Genomic DNA, 20,681 nt, shown 5'->3' on the forward strand with positions numbered 1-20,681 from the left:
CGGGGGACCCTGAAACTGTTATGATCACTGTACTGAAATTTTCGATTATCGAAATCATTAAGCACTCAAGATTTCCAATATATGAGTTACTACTCTTTTTGTCTTATTTCTTGCTCATTTAACTACCATTATTTTTGTCTCAAATTAATTAGCCTTCAGTACTAAACCAATTTCAACATTATCTTCCAACTTCGTCAGACCTATATTATTTACCTATATATTCATTAACAACAAAGTTCTTTAAACATCATTCTAACATAGATAGGTCTGCAGGTAAGTATTATTAACATAAACTTTAAATCTTCATTTCGGGACACTCGGATTGTACAACATGTGGAAAGGACCTTGTCTAGGTTAGTGATGAGGATAATTAAATGATAGGACAGTTCTGGTAAAAGTTAAGTTGTTATTGAACAGTCAGGAACAAAAGTAACACTGGTCCACACGAATACAGTGCTAAAAGTTTCAACCTGTTCGTGTCGATGCGGCGGTTGGCGGGCGGCGAGATGGCGAGGCGCAGAGCACACATACAATCACAGCTATGGCTCTTGATGTATCGGCACTTTACTTCTTCATAGCGTCGCAATATTTTTCCATTTAGTGCCTATATAATTTTGCCATGCTGTATAGTCGTCGGAAACGGCACATCCGAGGCTCAATGAAACCACGTCTTCCAGGAGAGCCTCCTCGATCCAGAACGTGTTTCTCAGACCGATGCCCAACTCCGACTATCACTGCTGAGCCCGTTATGCCGTGCCGCGCCCGTGTGTATTTTCCCTCGCTCGCCTGCCATCCACCTTTTACCGCTCCCCTACAGACAGGGTATTCACCAAAGGTTTTGCATTCCACATATCCTAATACATTGCCTACGTATGGACCAGGCGCACAATTACAACTTTCACATCTTACAACAGTTTCAACATTTCTTACATTTCAATTTTGTTATAATATTGCTTGCAATTTGACATAAACATTAATATTCACATCGAAAATTGTTTACAGTTTCTTTAACATAATGGCATGAAACAAAAAAGAAATGAAACCAGAACATTGATTACACTAATTTATCGAAAATCAGAAGAAAAAAATATTATATGTACAATAGTATAGCGTTGGTGTTGTTACACCTTGTCCGTTCAAAACTCGACTATGGGTGCTTTGTTTATGCATCTGCACACCCATCTTATGCCGTCTCAACACTATCCATCATCATGGCATCTGTTTGGCCACGGGCGCTTTTCACACCAGCCCGGTTGAGTGTCTGTATGCTGAAGCTGCTGAACTACCACTGTCCTTCTGCCGTCACTTTCTCCTCAGCAGGTATTCGTGTTGTTTGTCTGCCATGCGCGGCCACCCCTCCTACACCCCCTACTTTGATGATTCCTTAGATAGTCAGTATGGGGCTTGTCCCTCTTCTCTGTTACCTCCAGGAGTCTGCTTTCGTCACTTGCTGCAGCAGCTTAACTTCATGCTACATGCAACCCTTCACCACCTTGGCCTCGTGAAGCGGCCCATGTTAACCATGGCCTTCATTCGCTTCCTAAGGACACTACTCCAGCCTCGGTATATGCTTTGTTTCACAACCTTCGCATGGAACTTAGTGATAGCACCTTTGTATAAACTGCTGGCTCTTGTACTGACCGTGGGGTCAGGTGTGCCTTTGTCATTGGCACCCGTGTCTTTTGATATCTGCTTCTGGCACATTCCTCAGTATTTACAGCCGAGCTTTTCACCTTGTATGAGGCCACGGAGTACATCCAGCGACACAGCCTTCCCAATTGTGTGCTCTGCTCAGACTCACTCAGTGCTCTCCAGAGTGTCTGTGTGCTGTACACTGCTCGTCCCTTAGTGCAGTGGGTCCAGGAAAACTGTCATTTTTCTATGTGTCCCTGGTCGTATCGGTCTGCCAGGAAACAAGGCTGCTGATGCTGCTGCCAAGGCTGCAGTCCTCGTACCTCAGCCTGCGAGTACCTCTATTCCCTCCGATGATCTCTGCATTGCCGTCTGTCAGGAGGTGGTGTCCCTTTGGCATTGCCAATGGTCCTCCCTTCATGGGAATAAGCTTTGACTTATTAAGCGTCTCCTGGTGCCTTGGATGACCTCTTCTCGGCCCTCCCGCCAGGAGGAGATTATTTTAACTCAGCTGCATATTGGGCACTGCCTTTTTAGCCACTGCCATTTGCTTAGTGATGCTGCTCCAACTCTTCGTACGCATTACGTCCAAATTTTAACTGTCTACCAGTTCTTACTGGAATGCCCTTTTTTTTTTTTTATATACAGCTTGGGTTTGCCATCTAATTTATCAGCCATTTTAGCGAATAACACGCGGGCTGTCAGCCGTGTTTTACTTTTTATCCGCCGAAGCAATATGGAGACAGCCAGTTAATTTTTAATTTTGGACCTCCATTTTGTATGGTGCTTTTTCAGCACTTTTTCCATGTGCCTGTTTTAGCTGTCTCCTATTCTGTTCATTGGGACTGGCATACAGTCGTTTCCCTCGTCTCTGTGTTAGTGTTCTATAGTTTTGACTTGGGCGTGTATGACCCCAGTTGTTTTTTGCACCCTAAAACAAAATGAAGCCAAAACCAAACTTGATGACCTCTGCTAGTAACCACTTGCCATTGATTCTCTGTCCTTTCCCACCTCCTGATGGCAAGGTTACCCCCTTGCTGATTGGCTCAGCTCATGTTTACACCTTTCTAGTCAGGTTGTATTGATGACATCATTCATAATCTGCCCGATAGGATAATTCTCGCTGCTGGAATTTCTGTTCCCTGTTCAATGGACCCTGTTCACTGCCGACCAGCTCCATGGTGGAGCACGACCACTGGAATTGCCACATGTGATCGCCTTCATGCCTTACAACATCTTAAGTGGTACCCGTCCTCCACCAGTCTTATTACCTATAAATGTCTTTGCACCAAAGTTTGTTACTTAATCAAACAGAGCAAACAGGTGTGTTGAGAATGCTTTTTGTCATCTCTAGGTTCTTCTGTCCCTCCATCATGGCTACACTCTGTACCCTCTAAGGTTTCCAACAGCAGTCTTCCATTCCACTCCAGGCCTTGCCCTTCCAAGTAGGCCACTTGTATCGATCGATCAGTTCTTGTGGAACATTTCATGACCCATTTTGCAACAGCAACGGCTCAGCCTCCTATCCAGCTATCTTACTCCTCTGGAAACAGTGGGCTGAAGCTACCCATTTACGTTTTACCCCTTGTCAGGAGGAATCCTACAGTGAACCTTTCACTGTATGGAAACTTCTTCTGGCCCTCTCTTTTTTCCAAGATTTACATCCTGGGCCTGTTTCTATCCATAACCAATTGCTTCAACACTTAAATCCTCCACAACAACAATATCTCTTCCAGGTGTTTAACTGTATTTGGCTCCAATGCATTTTCCCCTTCTATAGACACACAGTATTGTGGTTCTGTCCTTAAGCCCGGCAAGGATCAATCATTCCTTGATAGGTACTGGCCAGTGTGTGTGACCAGTGTTCCTTGCAAGTTATTTGAAGGGATGGTGGCTCATTGACTCATTTGGGTCTGCAAATCTTGGGACCTTTTATCTCCTTACCAGTGCGGCATTTGGGATCGTCAGTCTCAGATCGATCATCTGCTTCGATTGAAAACCACAGTTCGGCAGGCCATCTCTCAGTGCTGCCATCTTGTTGCAGTTTTCTTCGATCTTCGTAAGGCCTATGACAGCTAGGTGCCACCACATCCTACTTACACTCCATGAGTGCCCCCCCCCCCCTCCTCCTCCACCCAATTTTTATATGCCAGTTCCTGTCTCACTGATCATTCAGAGTGGCACCATTCTCAGCTCTCCATAGATCCAGGAGAATGGCGTTCCACAGGTCTGTGTATTAAGTGTCCTTCCTTTGCTCATTGCTATTAATGGACTTGTGGTCTTTGCTGGACCGTTGGTCACCCCTGTTCTGCATGCTACTTGGTGGCATCTGTGGAGCAACAGCTGCAGGATGTGGCCACCAACCCCACTTCCTCTGTAACCCTTCCAGGGACGGATTTGCAGCTTTACATAAAGTCCTTTTTTGCTCAGTCGTAGGCTGACTCTTGGGAGGCTACCATCTCCGCCCTGCCCCCCTCCACCTCCCCCCCCCCCCCCACTCTCCATCATCTAATAAACTTTAAACCATCAAGGAGACTCCCACCATGTGTTGTTTGACCCATCAGTTTTTACTCCACAATGAGCCACCGTGCCACCCACCCCACCTCCTCCCCTTTGTAGTTGTGGAGCTCATTTCATGGTGATGCATATTTTGCTGGACTGCCCCCAACTTTTGGCCCTTCCACAAAATACAGCCTCACACCTTTCTTGTCCCCCGTGTTAGCAGATGACCTTCTGTCCTTGGATTTTTAGTGAAAGTGATTCGTCCTCTCAGGATTGAGTAACTGAATTTCACTCTGGAATTGGAGCCCCTTAATTAATGTTGGCGTTGGTTATGAAAGCATTGGCCTTGTCTCCACACGGACCTGGTCCCCCCCCCCCCCCCCTCTTCCCTCTGTTTCGTCTGGTCTTTTGTGCTGCAAAGTTCTCCATTTTATTATGTCTTTCTCCTCTGGTGTTCACCCTTTTGTGTTGCGATCATGGCATGGTGCAGGGATCAGGAATGGTCGGCAGCAATGTTGGTGCCCCAATGTGCATAGCGTCTCTGGGAGCACCCCTGTTTGCCTCCATCCCCCCCACCCTCCCCCTTCTATTTTGTGCTCTTCTTTCTGCCCTGATGTTCCTTTTACCTCTTCGTTTACCTGTTTTCCCTTTCTCTTGATTGGACTGTGCTGTTTGTGTAGTTCCTCCCTTGGTTTCTGCCACCTTAGATCATGGGACTGATGATCTCACTGGTCCCCCTCCCCCAACCAACCAACCAACCATTGAGTCATCAGCACTAAAGGTTTGAAAGAACTCTTCTCCTCTTTTTGTCATGTTAGTAAGCAGCATCTTTTGTGAGAGCATCATATCCTGTTTTCATGAAACAAATAAAAAAATTATCATTAATCTCTAGGTTTAACATGGACTTGGTTATATAGCGTAACACACAGCATGCTAGCTTATGACACAGGGAGGTAACTCAGACTTGGACCTGGATCAAACCTGTGCAGTGATTTAATGACAGTGGGCTGATACACTGGCCAGCATGCATGTGATTTTTTAGGCTTGTTTTCCGAACTTGTTTAGGCAAATGTTAGGCCAGTCACCAAATTCCACCTCAAGCAGTAGGATACACAAACAGTTAAAAAACAGTGATGCACAGGACAAAGTTTATGCGAGTCACAGACCAGATGGCATACGAGGTGTGATCCAAAAATAACTGGAATTTTTCAAATTTTTACAAATCTGTTGGTACATATGTTCCTGATGTTTGTTTGCGTTTTCAGCTGGTTTGAATATTTAGCTTATTGTTGACAGTTGAGAAGGTTGTACGTGTTTTTGAATTTTTACTTTCAGAAAAGATGGATCAAAGAATATGCATTAAATTTTGGTTGAAAAATAGAATAAAGAGCAGCACCATATTAAAAATGACGACGGTAGCTTTTGGTGAATCTACTATGAATAAGACAAGAGTTTGAGTGGTATAAACATTTCAGATAGGGTTGAGTAGACGTTGAAGATAACTGCCCCAAATGCCCTAGCACATCAGTTACTGAGAACAATGTATAAGTAGTAAAGAATACGGTTCAAGAAAAATCACTGAATCACCATCAGAGAGTTGCTGATGATGTTGGTATACCCTTTGGCTCATGTCGAGCAATTCTTATGTTTTGGGCTTGAAATGTGTAGCAGCAAAATTGTTTAATTTTTACCAAAAACATTGTCGCGTAAACATCGCCGAGGAATTTCTGAATGAAGTTGACAACAATACAGAACTTTTAACAAAGGTGGCAAAATGTAGGTATAAGAGTATTATGTTGAAACAAATTCCCTTTTGTCCAAATTAAAACTGCCTGAAGAGCCAAGACTGAAAAAAATTGAAGAAGTTCGATCACATGTGAAGATTATTCTTACTGTTTTCTTAGATTACAAGAGGTAGTGCATCATGAGTTCCTACCTTATGGTCAATGATCAATAAGGAATACTACCTGGAAATTACGTGCCATTTGCGCGAAGCTCTCTAAAGAATATGATCAGAATTGTGCCAGAACCACTCCTGCTCATACCTGTGATTGTTCATGATGTTTTGGTGAACAAAAACATTATGTTGTCTCAGCCACTACATTTGCTGGATATGGCTCCTGCGACTTCTTTCTATTCACAAGGCTGAAGAGAACCATGAAAGGATGTCCTTTGCCACCATTGATGAGGTAAAAACAGAAGCAGCTGAAGGAGCTGAACACCGTAATGAAAAGCGTGTTCGAGAAGTGCTTCCAAGATTGTAAAAAGCACTAGAACAAGTGTATTATATCTGAGAGGCCCTGTAGGGGACGAAGTTGATGTTGATGAATAAATAAAGATTCTTTAAGAGAAACAAAAATTCCCATTACTTTTTGATCACACCTTGTACATGACATCTCTCCCTCAGGTTACAGTGATCAGTGTGGTGCCAGGATGGGCATCAGGACACAAAGTTAATATTGAAATAAAATTTGTCAGATTGTAGAAAAGCAGACACCGTAGTAGGTGAGATAAGCTCTAGGGGAAAGGAAGAAAGAATGTCTAGCTTTAACCATGACGATCTCAGGATTAAAGTTTATGCCTCCATTTTTAAGTATTAGTGCAACACAGTATCACAGTAAAATGAAAAGCAGCTAACTGTTGACATGCATAAAGTTTTGTTCAAATATGATTTAATGAAGACTGGAATTTCAGTTAAGACAGAACATGGCTGGAAAATAGGGGAACTGAAGTGCCAGTTCACATTGCATAACGTGTACACCATTTACTGGTTCTGCAGGCCTCTTGTGTTATTAAAATATATGCTTTTGTCACTTTACTTTGTTGTGTTGATCATTTGAATTAAATTGATTTATGTGGAGCCCATTATAGAAAGAAAAACTTATTCAGCCAGTACTGTTATATTGATGGTGCTTAAAAATCAGAGTTTTAAAATTTCATATAAAATATTTAATTTAAACTGATTTTCCTCTGCTACTTGAGTGACTCAAGACTACTTAAATGTATTGGTTTAACAGAGATTTTGATACACTTGTTGAAGACACATTGTGAATGCTTGGTTCTTGTTTAAGTTGTTTCTGGATCACACATTTATTTTGTGAGCAAGTTTTATTATTTTGAGTACCACTACCCCAATCTTTATAATATAAATTGTGGAAGGTGCATTATATAAAAATGTACACTTTCAAAGATACATTCACCTATTGGCTGAAATAGATGAATGGCTGATCACATATTTGCACAAGATTGCTGTTTTGTGCACAATAGATTGTCATTTTTGTTCCATTCAGGCTTGTACAGAGGTAATAGTTACATTAAGTGCTGTACCAGGATCACAAGACTGTTTATTGTCTTCTGCATTAACTGGAGCCTGTAAGACACCACATATATTTCTGCATAAATATTGCAGGATGTATCATGTCCATATTTTCTTTTTCAGATGCCAAAAATTGCTACTTCGTGCTGAGTGTGTCTTTGACATTGTCAACAGTTGTCTATTTTTCTTTTTTTTTCCTTTTTTTTTTCTTTTTCTCCTTTACACTTGTATTTTACATTTACAGGTGTGTGGTTTCTGCTAAAATTCAAGCAAGAATTTTTCTGGTTGACTCTTCGTGTTGCACTTCCATGTGCAACACATTGTTTCTTATGCTTTGTTTCACAGATGGTACTACTATTCACGTGAAACCAATACACATTTTCAAGGAAAATCATCAGCACGTAGTTATCATCTTCCTCAAGTAGGTAAATACATTATTTCATATTCATGCAACTCTGTTGCTGTACAAAAGTCTGATATCAGTCAAGTTCTTATTTGCTTCAGTAGGAGATATCTGTGACTAAGTGGCAGTAAAGAGAGAGAAATTATCAAGTATCAGGTAATAGAATAATAGTATTCATGTAGTCTGGCAGTCATGTATAAAATGATAAGTAATATTGCTGTGGCAACATTGAATAGAGTCAAAGTGACACTTTTGCTTACCCCACACCTCCTCCTCAAAGTACTGTCAGTTACTTAAAGTATATTCTAGGTACTTTGGAGAAATGAGATTATTCATTTTCCATTTTGTTTCAAAACAGATGGAAGATAGTGACAATTTTTTAGTAAACCTGAAGGAATATGTTTCACATAGTGCACGATTTCTGTAAAGTAAAAGTACCAGAATAAGATATTACGTCCTGCTAACTGTTTAGGGCCCGATGAGTACACTCATGTTTTACAACAGTGGTAAAAGAAAAAGGTAGTAAAATTATGTAGTGGGGGAGGGGAGGAAGGAGGAAATTGTATGTGGGTTGTTGTATATTGTATCTCTTTTGATAATGAGTTTGTTTTGAAGTTAAGTATTTTGTTATTACATAGATATTTGCAAATAAAATGTAGACATAATTTTCTCTTTATATCTGTGGATTTTCGAACCCAGATTGTTGTGAAAGTAAGTTTCTTCATTAGGAATCAACAAGTCTGCTTCAGACTTCATCTGTAAGTAGTTAACTGCAACATGTGGTTAGTTATGCTTTAAGCATGGGTTTAAGTGGATGCAGAACCTATGAGAATGTAATCTCTTTGTCCTCATAAGGACACTTTATTGTACTTGGAATTGTCTATGGATAAAATGCTTCGGTTTAAAAGAGATTTTAAAGTCTTAGAGTGAGAATGTGGAACACTATTGTTGAACTAAATTTTGCTTCGGCTGTTTATTTACTAAACATGCATACACTGTACACTATCATCCCTCACACCATATCTTGTTTTTAGCTTCCCTTTATATTCCCATCCTCCATCCCTAACTTGTTATTGGTAGTACTACCCAGTTCCTCTGTTTATGGTCTACTGAGAGAAATATAGGTAAATAGCATTCCCCAAAATGCAAATTATGTTGCTTAGTTTTTTAATGCCTTTTGAAGCATATACTTCTCCAGGTAATTTGTTGAAATCATTGTGCACTATTCGCACTTTGACTTGATTTTTAAGTGCTGTAATTAAAAAACAGTATTTTCACACATATGTATGTATATGGATACAATGAAGTAAATGAGCATTATTTCATTTCACAGACTTGTCAAATATTTTTGAGTCGTTCCTGCCTCAGTTGCTAACATATCCAAATCCTATTGACCCATTGAATGGAGATGCAGCAGCTATGTACTTACACAAACCAGAAGATTACAAGAAGAAAGTACAAGGTATGAGAGTTAACCACTGTGTTACAATTTTGGAATATTTCATTTAAAGTTTTCTTGCTTCAGTTAACCATTGTGTTATGATTTTGGAATATTTCATTTAAAGTTTTCTTGCTTCAGATTTAGTTACTTACTGAGGTAGAAGCTTTCATTTTGATGTTAACATTTGTACACACCATTAAAACATTTTGTTCCATATTGCCTGTTCCCACTTTGTCATTTTATGTACAATTTTTCTCTAAATTGGAAGGCTCTGAAACACAGAAAACGTAGTTGAGAACATTACAAATTAAGACAAAAAGAATATATTCAGCACATAAAATAGATATTATTCAGCCTAAATGGAAATAAACTTTGTAGAAACTGGGCATGAAAAAAGTTACGTGTCAATTTGGGAAATTAATGTCATGCATGTATTGAAAAGGCAATAACTATTTTACACAATGTCCTTCACATTGTACAGTACAGTACAATTTTGTGTGTGTACAACATAGGTTCAAAACAAGATACAGAATACGCCAATTCCATGTCACCAAATAAATTTCCAAGAAAGAGGTGACATAGATTGAAACAGCTCTTGAAGCTGCCAAGCTCTTTCAGTGGCAGACCAAAGACTTGTTTACAACCTATGACCGAGATTTTTGTCGTAAATACCAACCAACCAGTGTCAATATAAAATGTACATTGACATTCAGAGGCAAGAAGAAAATGTTTGTTGCAGTCAGTAGTGTGTATAAAGTTACACACTCGTACAACGTGTAGCATTTTGTCACTGCATTCAAAAAACTGCTGCCTGTATTGTTCTTGTGTTTGCAAGAATGCAGTGGAAAGTACAGTCCATGGGTCTCTCGAGATGTTTTAGCTATCCGGAGGGAATTTATAATAATTTTCATCATACGATCAGAACTGGGGAGTTGGCCTCCCAACTCTTTATTAGTCATATTTGGATCACCTTAGACATTGTGTGCAGCAAAATAAATCTTTCCTTATACGTGATTCATGGGGTGGCCAAATATACAATCCTGCAATAGGGCTTTTGTAGATGATTACAATGCTCAACTGACCTACACCATGAAAGTGATACCACCGAAATGTACTTATCTTGGTCAGTCGTGTGACGTTTACTTTCTTTGATAACAGTAAAACTAAGTGACACTGTTGTGGCTGATAATTCACTAGTTGCAAGTACTTTAAACAGTCACGTTCTAAACGTAGCAGCAAAGGTAGGATTATATGATTCCGTTGAAGCAGCAAGAGAATATATCAAAAATGTCGTTCCACAAAACTTTGAGCAGCTAGAAGTAGCGCAATCTTCACTGAAATTAGTAGAACTATACAAATTCTGAAAACTGTAAGCTCAAGTCGTGTACATTGAAATTCAGACAGAATTCTGAAAAGTTGTTCCAACTTAATAAGTAATGTCCTTAGTGATACATGCAATGTTCCACTGGCACAGAGAATTTTTGCAGACAAGTCAAAATATGCATTTGTTAAACCTCTTCATAAGAAATCTGACAAGAAATACTTAAACAATTATTGTCCAATTTCCGTACTGACATCTTTTTCCGAAACATCTACATCTACATCAATACCCTGCAAGCCACTATGTGGTGCATGGCAGAGGATACCCTGTACCACTACTGGACATTTTCCTTCCTGTTCCTCTCACAAATAGAATGAGGGGAAAAAAGATGCCTATATGCTTCTGTATGAGCCCTAATTTCTCGTATCTTATTTTCGCACTCCTTACGTACAATGTATGTTGTCCTTATCATTCAGCAGTCAGCTTCAAATGCCAGTCGTCTGTATTTTCTCAGTAGTGTTTCTCGGAAAGAACGTCGCTTTTCCTCCGGGGATTCCCCATTTGAGTTCCCTTAGCATCTCTGTAACACTTGCGTGTTGTTCAAACCTACGGGTAATAAATCTTAGCAGCATGCCCCTGAATTGCTTAGATGTCTTCCTTTGATCTGACCTAGCAAGGATCCCAAACACTTGAGCAGTACTCAAGAATAGGTCGCACCAGCGTCCCTCTATGGAGTCACCTTTACAGGTGAACCCATCTCTTTCCTAAAATTCACCCAATAAACTGAAGTCAACAATTCGCCTTCCATACCACAGTTCTCGCATGCTCGTTGCATCTCATATTGCTTTGCAACGTTATGCCCAGATATTTAAATGACTTGATTATCCGCAGTAACTTAAATTTTCCCACATTTAGAACTAATTGCCATTCAAAACACCAACTAGAAATTTTGTCAAAGTCATCTTGAATCTTGCTACAGTCACTGAAGTTCCACACCTTACTGTACACCACCATGTCATCAGCAAAAAACTGCAGATTGCTGCCCACACTAGCCGCCAAATCATTTGTTTATAGAGAACAACAGTGGTCCTATCACACTACACTGGGTCACTCCTGATTATACCCTTGCCCCTGATGAACACTTGTTGTGGAGGACAACATACTGGGTTCTATTATCTAAGTAGTCTTTGAGCCACTCATATCTGTGGACTTATTCCATTAACAATCTGCAATGGGGCACCCTGTTAAATGCTTTCCAGAAATCTATAATTATGGGGTAGCCCCACAGGGTTCAATTTCGGCTCCATTCCTATTCCTTATATATGTGAAAGACCTTCCCATTAACATTGAACAAGCAAAATTACTATGTTTTGCAGATAATATTAGTGTTACAATAAATCGCATTAGAGAGAAAGGAACAGAAGAGTTAGTAAATGATATTCTCCAAAGAAGTATTAAGTGGTTCTCTGAAAATGGACTCTCCCTAAATTTTGGAAGAAAAAAAAATACATTCAGTTTGCTCAACAAGTAATTATACCAACAACTGGTTTAGTATGTACCATTTCAAGGAGCTAAGCATTTTAACTGTGCCATCACGAAACATATATTCGTTAATGAAATTCATCATAAATAATCCATGATAGTTTGATAAGAACATGATGTACATATGTACAGCACTAGAGGGGAAAAATGACCTCCATTACCCACTTTTAAATCTGTCAGTGGCTCAGAAAGGGATTCAGTTTGCAGCAATGAAAGTTTTTTGATCATTTGCCCAATAACATAAAAGTCTGACAAGTAGAAAAGCAAGTTTTAAATACAATTTAAAATCATTTCTCCAGCACAGTTCCTTTCATTCCATTATTTAATTTTTACTTAAAAACTGGTAGCTAGTAAAAAAGTGTAGTTGCATGAGTAGGACTAAAAATATGTTCATTAATGTCAACATTAATCATGTGTACATATACTGTAAACTAATCATGTGTATATATCCTGTAAACTGACTTGTTCCACATCATTTTGATAAGAGAATCGTTCAGATGACATATGGAACATGTAACTAATTAAGGCCCAGTTGTACATTCTCAGGATAAATCCAGGTAAAGCTAACTAAGGAATAGGCTAACCATAGGTTAACTTGGAGTGCACATTGTACAATGTCACTTTGTTCCTGGAATAGTAATCCCATCCAGTTAAGTTGGCAACAAGTGAAGTTTGTGCTAGGTATTTTCGCATACATCATTTTATATTTATTTAATCGTCATCTACAGAAATAGTGTTTAGCATGAGCAATAAGCACTCCAGATTGCAGAACTATTTACTTGTGGATACTTTGAGGATGTTTGATGCTGTAAATTAGCTCAACAGCATAATAGAAAACACAAAAACTGATGCTGTCTCATACAGTGAAAAAATTACTGCAAAACATGTAACTAAGCTTGTAAGGTACTTCTATGTGTAACATAACGATCTATCGTTAAATTAGATAAAGGCACAGATATTTGTTGTTTGTCAAGGAAGAGATCTTTCTAAGTTTCTGAATAAATTATCTGATAAGAATATGCAAGTTTCAGTTCACAAGCGGTTTCACATAGGCCAGCAGAGCAGTTATAACAAAACGAGGTAGCAGAGGCTACAGATTGGTGGTTCCCAATACATGAAATGTAGGTTATAAGTTATTTACAGTAAAATATACGATTTGATTAAGTTGTCAACGGAAGGCTGCCACAGTCAGACTCGAATGACATTTCTAGGCAAGATAATATTCCATCAGATCTAGCTGTATGGTTGATGATGACTTGTAATATAGCGCTTACTACGGTAGCAACCATCGATGCAATCAGCTTTGTGAAATAATTGGTCTTTTCAGTCTCCAACAAACTGCGACAACACAGCCATCATGGAGACTGATTTGACTGACAATTCTGAGGTAGCTTGCTGTTTTACTTAAGTGTTTGAATCATTAATTCATTACAGCAACAATTGGTGTTGTACAGAAAGTACCTATGCTGAATTAGTGAACAGTATTTTTGCATCCACTTTTGCAGTTCTCGGGCGTATACAAATCCTGTTTGTGATATGATGATGATCATTAATAATTATATTGGGGTCGTATATGAAGAATAAGATGCCAACATTTAGAATGTACAACCATAAAATGTGTTATATTGCTCGAGTAGAAATGGATCTATGCATGTATGCAAGCTGTAGCTGTTGTGTTTGTCTCTCATCCCAAATTTTTGAGGAACACTAACCACACTCCTGGAAATTGAAATAAGAACACCGTGAATTCATTGTCCCAGGAAGGGGAAACTTTATTGACACATTCCTGGGGTCAGATACATCACATGATCACACTGACAGAACCACAGGCACATAGACACAGGCAACAGAGCATGCAAAATGTCGGCACTAGTACAGTGTATATCCAACTTTCGCAGCAATGCAGGCTGCTATTCTCCCATGGAGACGATCGTAGAGATGCTGGATGTAGTCCTGTGGAACGGCTTGCCATGCCATTTCCACCTGGCGCCTCAGTTGGACCAGCGTTCGTGCTGGACGTGCAGACCGCGTGAGACGACGCTTCATCCAGTCCCAAACATGCTCAATGGGGGACAGATCTGGAGATCTTGCTGGCCAGGGTAGTTGACTTACACCTTCTAGAGCATGTTGGGTGGCACGGGATACATGCGGACGTGCATTGTCCTGTTGGAACAGCAAGTTCCCTTGCCGGTCTAGGAATGGTAGAACGATGGGTTCGATGACGGTTTGGATGTACCGTGCACTATTCAGTGTCCCCTCGACGATCACCAGTGGTGTACGGCCAGTGTAGGAGATCGCTCCCCACACCATGATGCCGGGTGTTGGCCCTGTGTGCCTCGGTCGTATGCAGTCCTGATTGTGGCGCTCACCTGCACGGCGCCAAACACGCATACGACCATCATTGGCACCAAGGCAGAAGCGACTCTCATCGCTGAAGACGACACGTCTCCATTCGTCCCTCCATTCACGCCTGTCGCGACACCACTGGAGGCGGGCTGCACGATGTTGGGGCGTGAGCGGAAGACGGCCTAACGGTGTGCGGGACCGTAGCCCAGCTTCATGGAGACGGTTGCGAATGGTCCTCGCCGATACCCCAGGAGCAACAGTGTCCCTAATTTGCTGGGAAGTGGCGGTGCAGTCCCCTACGGCACTGCGTAGGATCCTACGGTCTTGGCGTGCATCCGTGCGTCGCTGCGGTCCGGTCCCAGGTCGACGGGCACGTGCACCTTCCGCCGACCACTGGCGACAACATCGATGTACTGTGGAGACCTCACGCCCCACGTGTTGAGCAATTCGGCGGTACGTCCACCCGGCCTCCCGCATGCCCACTATACGCCCTCGCTCAAAGTCCGTCAACTGCACATACGGTTCACGTCCACGCTGTCGCGGCATGCTACCAGTGTTAAAGACTGCGATGGAGCTCCGTATGCCACGGCAAACTGGCTGACACTGACGGCGGCGGTGCACAAATGCTGCGCAGCTAGCGCCATTTGACGGCCAACACCGCGGTTCCTGGTGTGTCTGCTGTGCCGTGTGTGTGATAATTGCTTGTACAGCCCTCTCGCAGTGTCCGGAGCAAGTATGGTGGGTCTGACACACCGGTGTCAATGTGTTCTTTTTTCCATTTCCAGGAGTGTATTTCATACACAATTTTGGCTTGTACATTCATCTCTAGCAGCTATATGTAATCTGGGAGGAAAGGGAAAGTAAGAGAAGACGTGACACTTGTCATTCTTCCTATTCTACTATCATCTCAGCTTAAAACTTAATTTTCTTTTCAGAATAAAAATATGTGTTCTCAAATATGAAAGAATTAGTGGCGTTGTAGATGGTGCTTCAAAAGTAGGAGACCCAGAGAAAGGAGGAAGAACTGTATTGGTTAAAACAGGAGCATCAAGCTCAAAATAAGAAGTAGAAAAGAAAGAATTAAAAAAGATTTCAGAATAAAAATATATTAATCAATATACATTTGATTATTTTATTTTCATTTAATTAAAGCAGAGAACTGAAATAATTAACGAAATTGTCTTTTGTTTGTATTGCTCATTGTCATACACATCCTTTTTATTATACCCCTGGCTCCTCCTCAGTACCAGTGACGTCTCCAGTGGATGGAGGCAAAGTATCTGAATGTCAGAAGTAGCTGGTTCAATGGTGGAACAGTCATTTCTCAAAGAAAGAAAGAAAGAAAAAAAGAAAAGAAAAACGAAAAGCAGGAGGCACCATATGTGACTATCATGGATAATTTTCCAGTCACATTTCACTGTTGTGATTATGTAGATTAAATTCCTGTTAGCTGAAAGACAAGTGCCTATGCTCTTACAGCACATAGAGAATTACTGACTTGGGTTAAACTTAGCTTGAATAAGAATACACAGTTTACGTGTTTATGAAAATAGGTGGGAGACAATTATGTTGCTATGAAGCATTAACGGGACTGTGGTCCTAATATTTTCACTAAAAGACGGAAGGTTGCTGTCTCTTTGGGAGGCAAGGGTGAATAATATTCTCTGCTACAGCTGTCACGTGGCTGAGTGAACTCTGGGCATTACTGTAGTATCAAACTTTTTGTTACATTAAAAATCATAATGTTGTTGTCTAATAATGAAAAAGACTAACACAAATAGGGCTCAAGACTGGTGTGGTTTATGAATTCTGTTAGATCAGTTTTGGCACTGTCTGCTAAATAAAACAAAATAGTTATTCCTAATACTTCAGCAACTGTAATACTCTCCAGCTGAACAAGACTATTTTGGCATGAATTATCATTTTCATGCATCTAGTTTATACAAATAATATGGTAGTATATCATTCACGAATTAATGATATCAAATGCGTATTACTACAAATAAATAGAAAAAATAGTCTCACCTCTCAGTCATATGCTCCAGTTTCTCTTGTAAAAGATCAAAAAGATGAATTTTGTGTTCTTTCAATACATGAAATCTAGATATACATTTGGAGTTGTCATATTCTCCAAAGTAATTGGGGCGACGTCTCACTTTCTTCTCCCTCCAGCAAATAATTCTGCCAAAATCTCATCATCGCTATCTGATTCTATCACTATCCCTGCCATAATCAAAACTTTTTTCCCAGTTAAACTCACTAACCCATTATGCCGAGTTTATACTCTGGTTTTCCATTATTCCCGGTTAGTACAACACATCTCCGGCGCTATTTGGAGAATAGAGTTCAGCCAGCTGCTAACCAGAGTTTGTACAATCGGTCCTAACTAACTTTTTGAAGATAAAGAGCATTGTGTGACTTCAGAATCGTGACTTTACAGCAGAGCAGATTATCAAAAGATAGAATGGATGATATCAAAATTCATGCATTTATACATAACCAGTTGTCAGTACTTGTCTTTCAAGATACACCATTATATGCTTCGTACACATCTAAATTGATATCTGATAAATCTGTGTTTAGCAATGTGAATCCAATATGTTTTCCATGAACATTGTACTGGAAAAAATGTCATTGCAGCAAGGTTTTCTTCGTGTGTTGTGCATGGTGTGAGAAATATTGACATTTTGCCTGTTTCTAAGATAAGTTTCACAACACTGATTGCAAGAACACTGATAAATAGATAATCAGTTAGGCTTACACAATAATATACTTAGGTGCATTTTTGTGCTGTGGAGCATGAAGAAAAACTGTAAATACATTATATGTGTGCATTTATTTGACTAGCTTAGCGCCTGCTGCTTCACTCACATAGACTGGTTTTTTTGTTTCTATTTAGTCGAATTGTTATGTTGTTAACAAATTGCAACATCTTGTGAGCTTTTCATGCTAATTAAGGCGATATAAGTGTGGTACTTTCCAACTGTATTTCTGACTAAAAAGCGATTCTGGTAGCTGGAGTCCAAAGGTTTTGTTAATCATGCCGTTTTGCATTCTTTTGTAGATGTTTCCATAGCAGCTTTCATCCCCTAACAAATATCACTTTACATCTGAGAAGTGAAATATCAATTTTTATAAATTTAGCTTTTAAAATATTTTTAATATAATGAAATATTTGTTTAAAAAACAGTGCCCTACATTAAGGATTGAATTTCCAGAAACACAAACATTTATTTTTTTATTTCTACCTGAGAAGTGAAATACCAATTGTCATAGATGTAGCCTTATAAATCCCTTAGCTGTTCTTTAGTAATTGCTTATTTTCAAGAAAACTTTCACTCACTATTTTACCCCCTTAATGGTTTAATTTCCAAAAATGCTGAAACACATGTTTGTTATTTTCTAATCAAGAAACCAAATGCCAGTTTTTGTAGTTCTAACTTAAAAATTTCCTTAATAGCAACATATCTTCATAAAGCCTTTCCCCCTTATTTCACTCCCTTAGGAATGGAATTTCAGACAGTTCCTTCTTAAACGATGCCTACAGTAGAAGGTCCATGCCCTCACTCCAACTCACTCCAAGTTTCTATCCTTAGCAGTTTGGACTAGGCAATGGTCAGTCAGTCAGTCAGTCAGTCAGTCAGTCAGGATATTGCCTTTTATATATAGAGATTATTAATCACAACTCTCAATATTTTACTTAAAAAAAAGGCAAAGAAAAATATTCCAATTATTAAAATATTATAAAATAGGTTTAAAAAATATCAAACAAGGGAGGAAAAGACACAAAAACATTAACTACTTGAACATTATTAACTGCGGACTCCATATTATATTAATAAAAATGTTTGTTGTGAGATAATCTTTAAATATATAGCATTGAAAATGCTGAAACTTCCTGGCAGATTAAAACTTTGTGCCGGGCCTAGACTCGAACTCGGGACCTTTGCCATTCGCGGGCAAGTGCTCTCCCAACTGAGCTACCCAAGCACGACTCACCCCCCCGTCCTCGCAGCTTTACTTCTGCCAGTACGTCTCCTACCTTCTAAACTTCACAGAAGCTCTCCTGCGAACCTTGCAGAACTAGCACTCCTGAAAGAAAGGATATTGCGGAGACTTGCCCGCGAAAGGCAAAGGTCCCGAGTTCGAGTCTCGGTCCAGCACACAGTTTTAATCTGCTAGGAAGTTACATTGACTTTTGCGCGCTTTAATTTTCCGGAAATCCTCTATTTTGCCATACTGTTCCACAAACTCGAATTTTCATTTCAAGTAACTTCTCTGCAAGTTCCATTCGGGAGGATGACGGTTCAATCCCGCGTCCGGCCATCCTGATTTAGGTTTTCCGTGATTTCCCTAAATCATTCCAGGCAAATGCTGGGATGGTTCCTCTGAAAGGGCGCAGCAGACTTCCTTCCCTATTCCGGTGAGACCGATGACCACGCTGTCTGGTCTCCTTCCTCAAACAACCCAACCCCCCTCTGCAAGTTCTACACTGTTATAATAATTATCCATGCAGAGGTGATGCCACTTTCCATCAGAAGGTGTCAGTAGTTCCATCACTGTTTTTGCTAAAGGCTGTCCAGTGCCAGAATATACCTCGAATGAGGAAATGTATCCCGTATTTGAATTGCATAGCATCCAAATGAGGATGCTGTATTTCAAAATTTTTGACGTATTGTGAACTTTAAAATTTAACCATCCACACCACAGTATGATTCCTTCAGCAGTTGAGATGTTTTGACTTAGATTAAACATTTCTTTAAACTTTTTGTAAAAATAATCAATTACGAATTGCACTTTGACAAGCCGGTCAGCACTATCCAGTTTATTGTTGCTGTCAGAAAAATGTAAAAATGATAATATTTGTCTGAATCGATTGCGGGACATCGTTTTGCGAAATATCAGTGTGTCTATCAACGGATTCTTACAATTCCCGTAAGGATATCAAGCCCAAACCATTTTCTAAGAGTGGGTCCCATAATGTCGACAAATTTGGCATTTTTTTAATCCAGTTTCCTTCTATTGCAATTTTGACTGTAGTACTTTTTGGTTTCATTGCTAATGTATTCAGCTAGATCGTTCCCAATATATAATTGTACGACATCCTCGACGCTCTTGTTTATCTTTGGGAAATATATTAGGACCCGGAGATCCTTCAAATTTATTATTGGTCCTCGGTAAATCAAACTCTGACCACTGTGCACTGTCTGATTCAGCTGAATCAGTTGGCAATCGTAACGTTCACCAAATTCTTCTTGCACATATTTAACTATCTTCCTACGATTTTGCTTCACTTCCATTTTTGTGATATCCAATATCTTCTTCCCAATCCGCCAAGTTGTCCAGAACGTCAGAGGGTCAATCCATTTAAAATCACCCAATATGAATAAAATTTCAATACTTGAAAAAATCTACTATTCTTGAAAAAAGTTGAAGATAGGAGACTTCAGATCCACACTTACAAAACTCTTATTCACTTGTTTATTGTCTTGGGTCCTGCAAAGAAAGTAATATGAAAAGTAACTCCAATGGAATTCCCAAAGTGTCTGGTAGAACACACAACATAACTGATAAACTATGCAATGAAATATTGTGTTTGTTTAACTCCCTAATGAAAATTGCAGCTGGCAAGTAGTTACAACTGAAGTTTTAAATATGTATACATGGAGAAACATTATTATGTGTATACTGTCCGCAAGTGTAGTACAACAAATGTACCGTTAATTTTAAGAATTAGAACTCTTACCAATTGTTCTCTCTGCCCATTGTTATTTAAAAGTAGAAATATATGATCATTTATTGTATGTAATGATTTAAACATGATTTGACCAATGTCAACTGTAATAATTTCAAGCCCTTGTTTACTAACTTGGCGCTGCATGAGCATGTAGAGGGGTAGCGTTTTTACTGAAATTTGCTGCTCTATTACTCTCAATGTAGTTGAGTCTGTCTTAATTTTTTTATGAGATATTCCCATGAGAATAAAGATATTGACCTGCGAAAATTGACATTAGAAGGGTTTTGGCCATTTTTGAAAAGCTCTAGAAAAAACAGGAGTGCATTCTCAGGACTGCAACTTTTACTGCGGGTAGTTATGTAAGTACACAACACAGAGATAACATATTATTAGTGAGTCTCTCTTCCTTCGTGAAAATTGAAGGCCTTAAAAAGTGAAGAT

General features: G+C 39.7%; 1 protein-coding gene across 1 annotated transcript in view; it reads left to right on the top strand.

Moving 5' to 3' along the window:
* LOC126248942 (ubiquitin-conjugating enzyme E2 H) overlaps positions 1–20,681 on the top strand; it is a 140,508-nt gene that overhangs the window by 76,332 nt on the left and 43,495 nt on the right. Inside the window, exon 4 of the mRNA XM_049950458.1 lies at positions 9,187–9,315. Within this exon, the coding sequence (XP_049806415.1) occupies positions 9,187–9,315 (129 nt within the window). The remainder of the gene's footprint in view (positions 1–9,186; positions 9,316–20,681) is intronic.

This window comes from Schistocerca nitens, chromosome 3, assembly GCF_023898315.1.
Source record: "Schistocerca nitens isolate TAMUIC-IGC-003100 chromosome 3, iqSchNite1.1, whole genome shotgun sequence".
NCBI classification, from domain to species: domain Eukaryota; kingdom Metazoa; phylum Arthropoda; class Insecta; order Orthoptera; family Acrididae; genus Schistocerca; species Schistocerca nitens.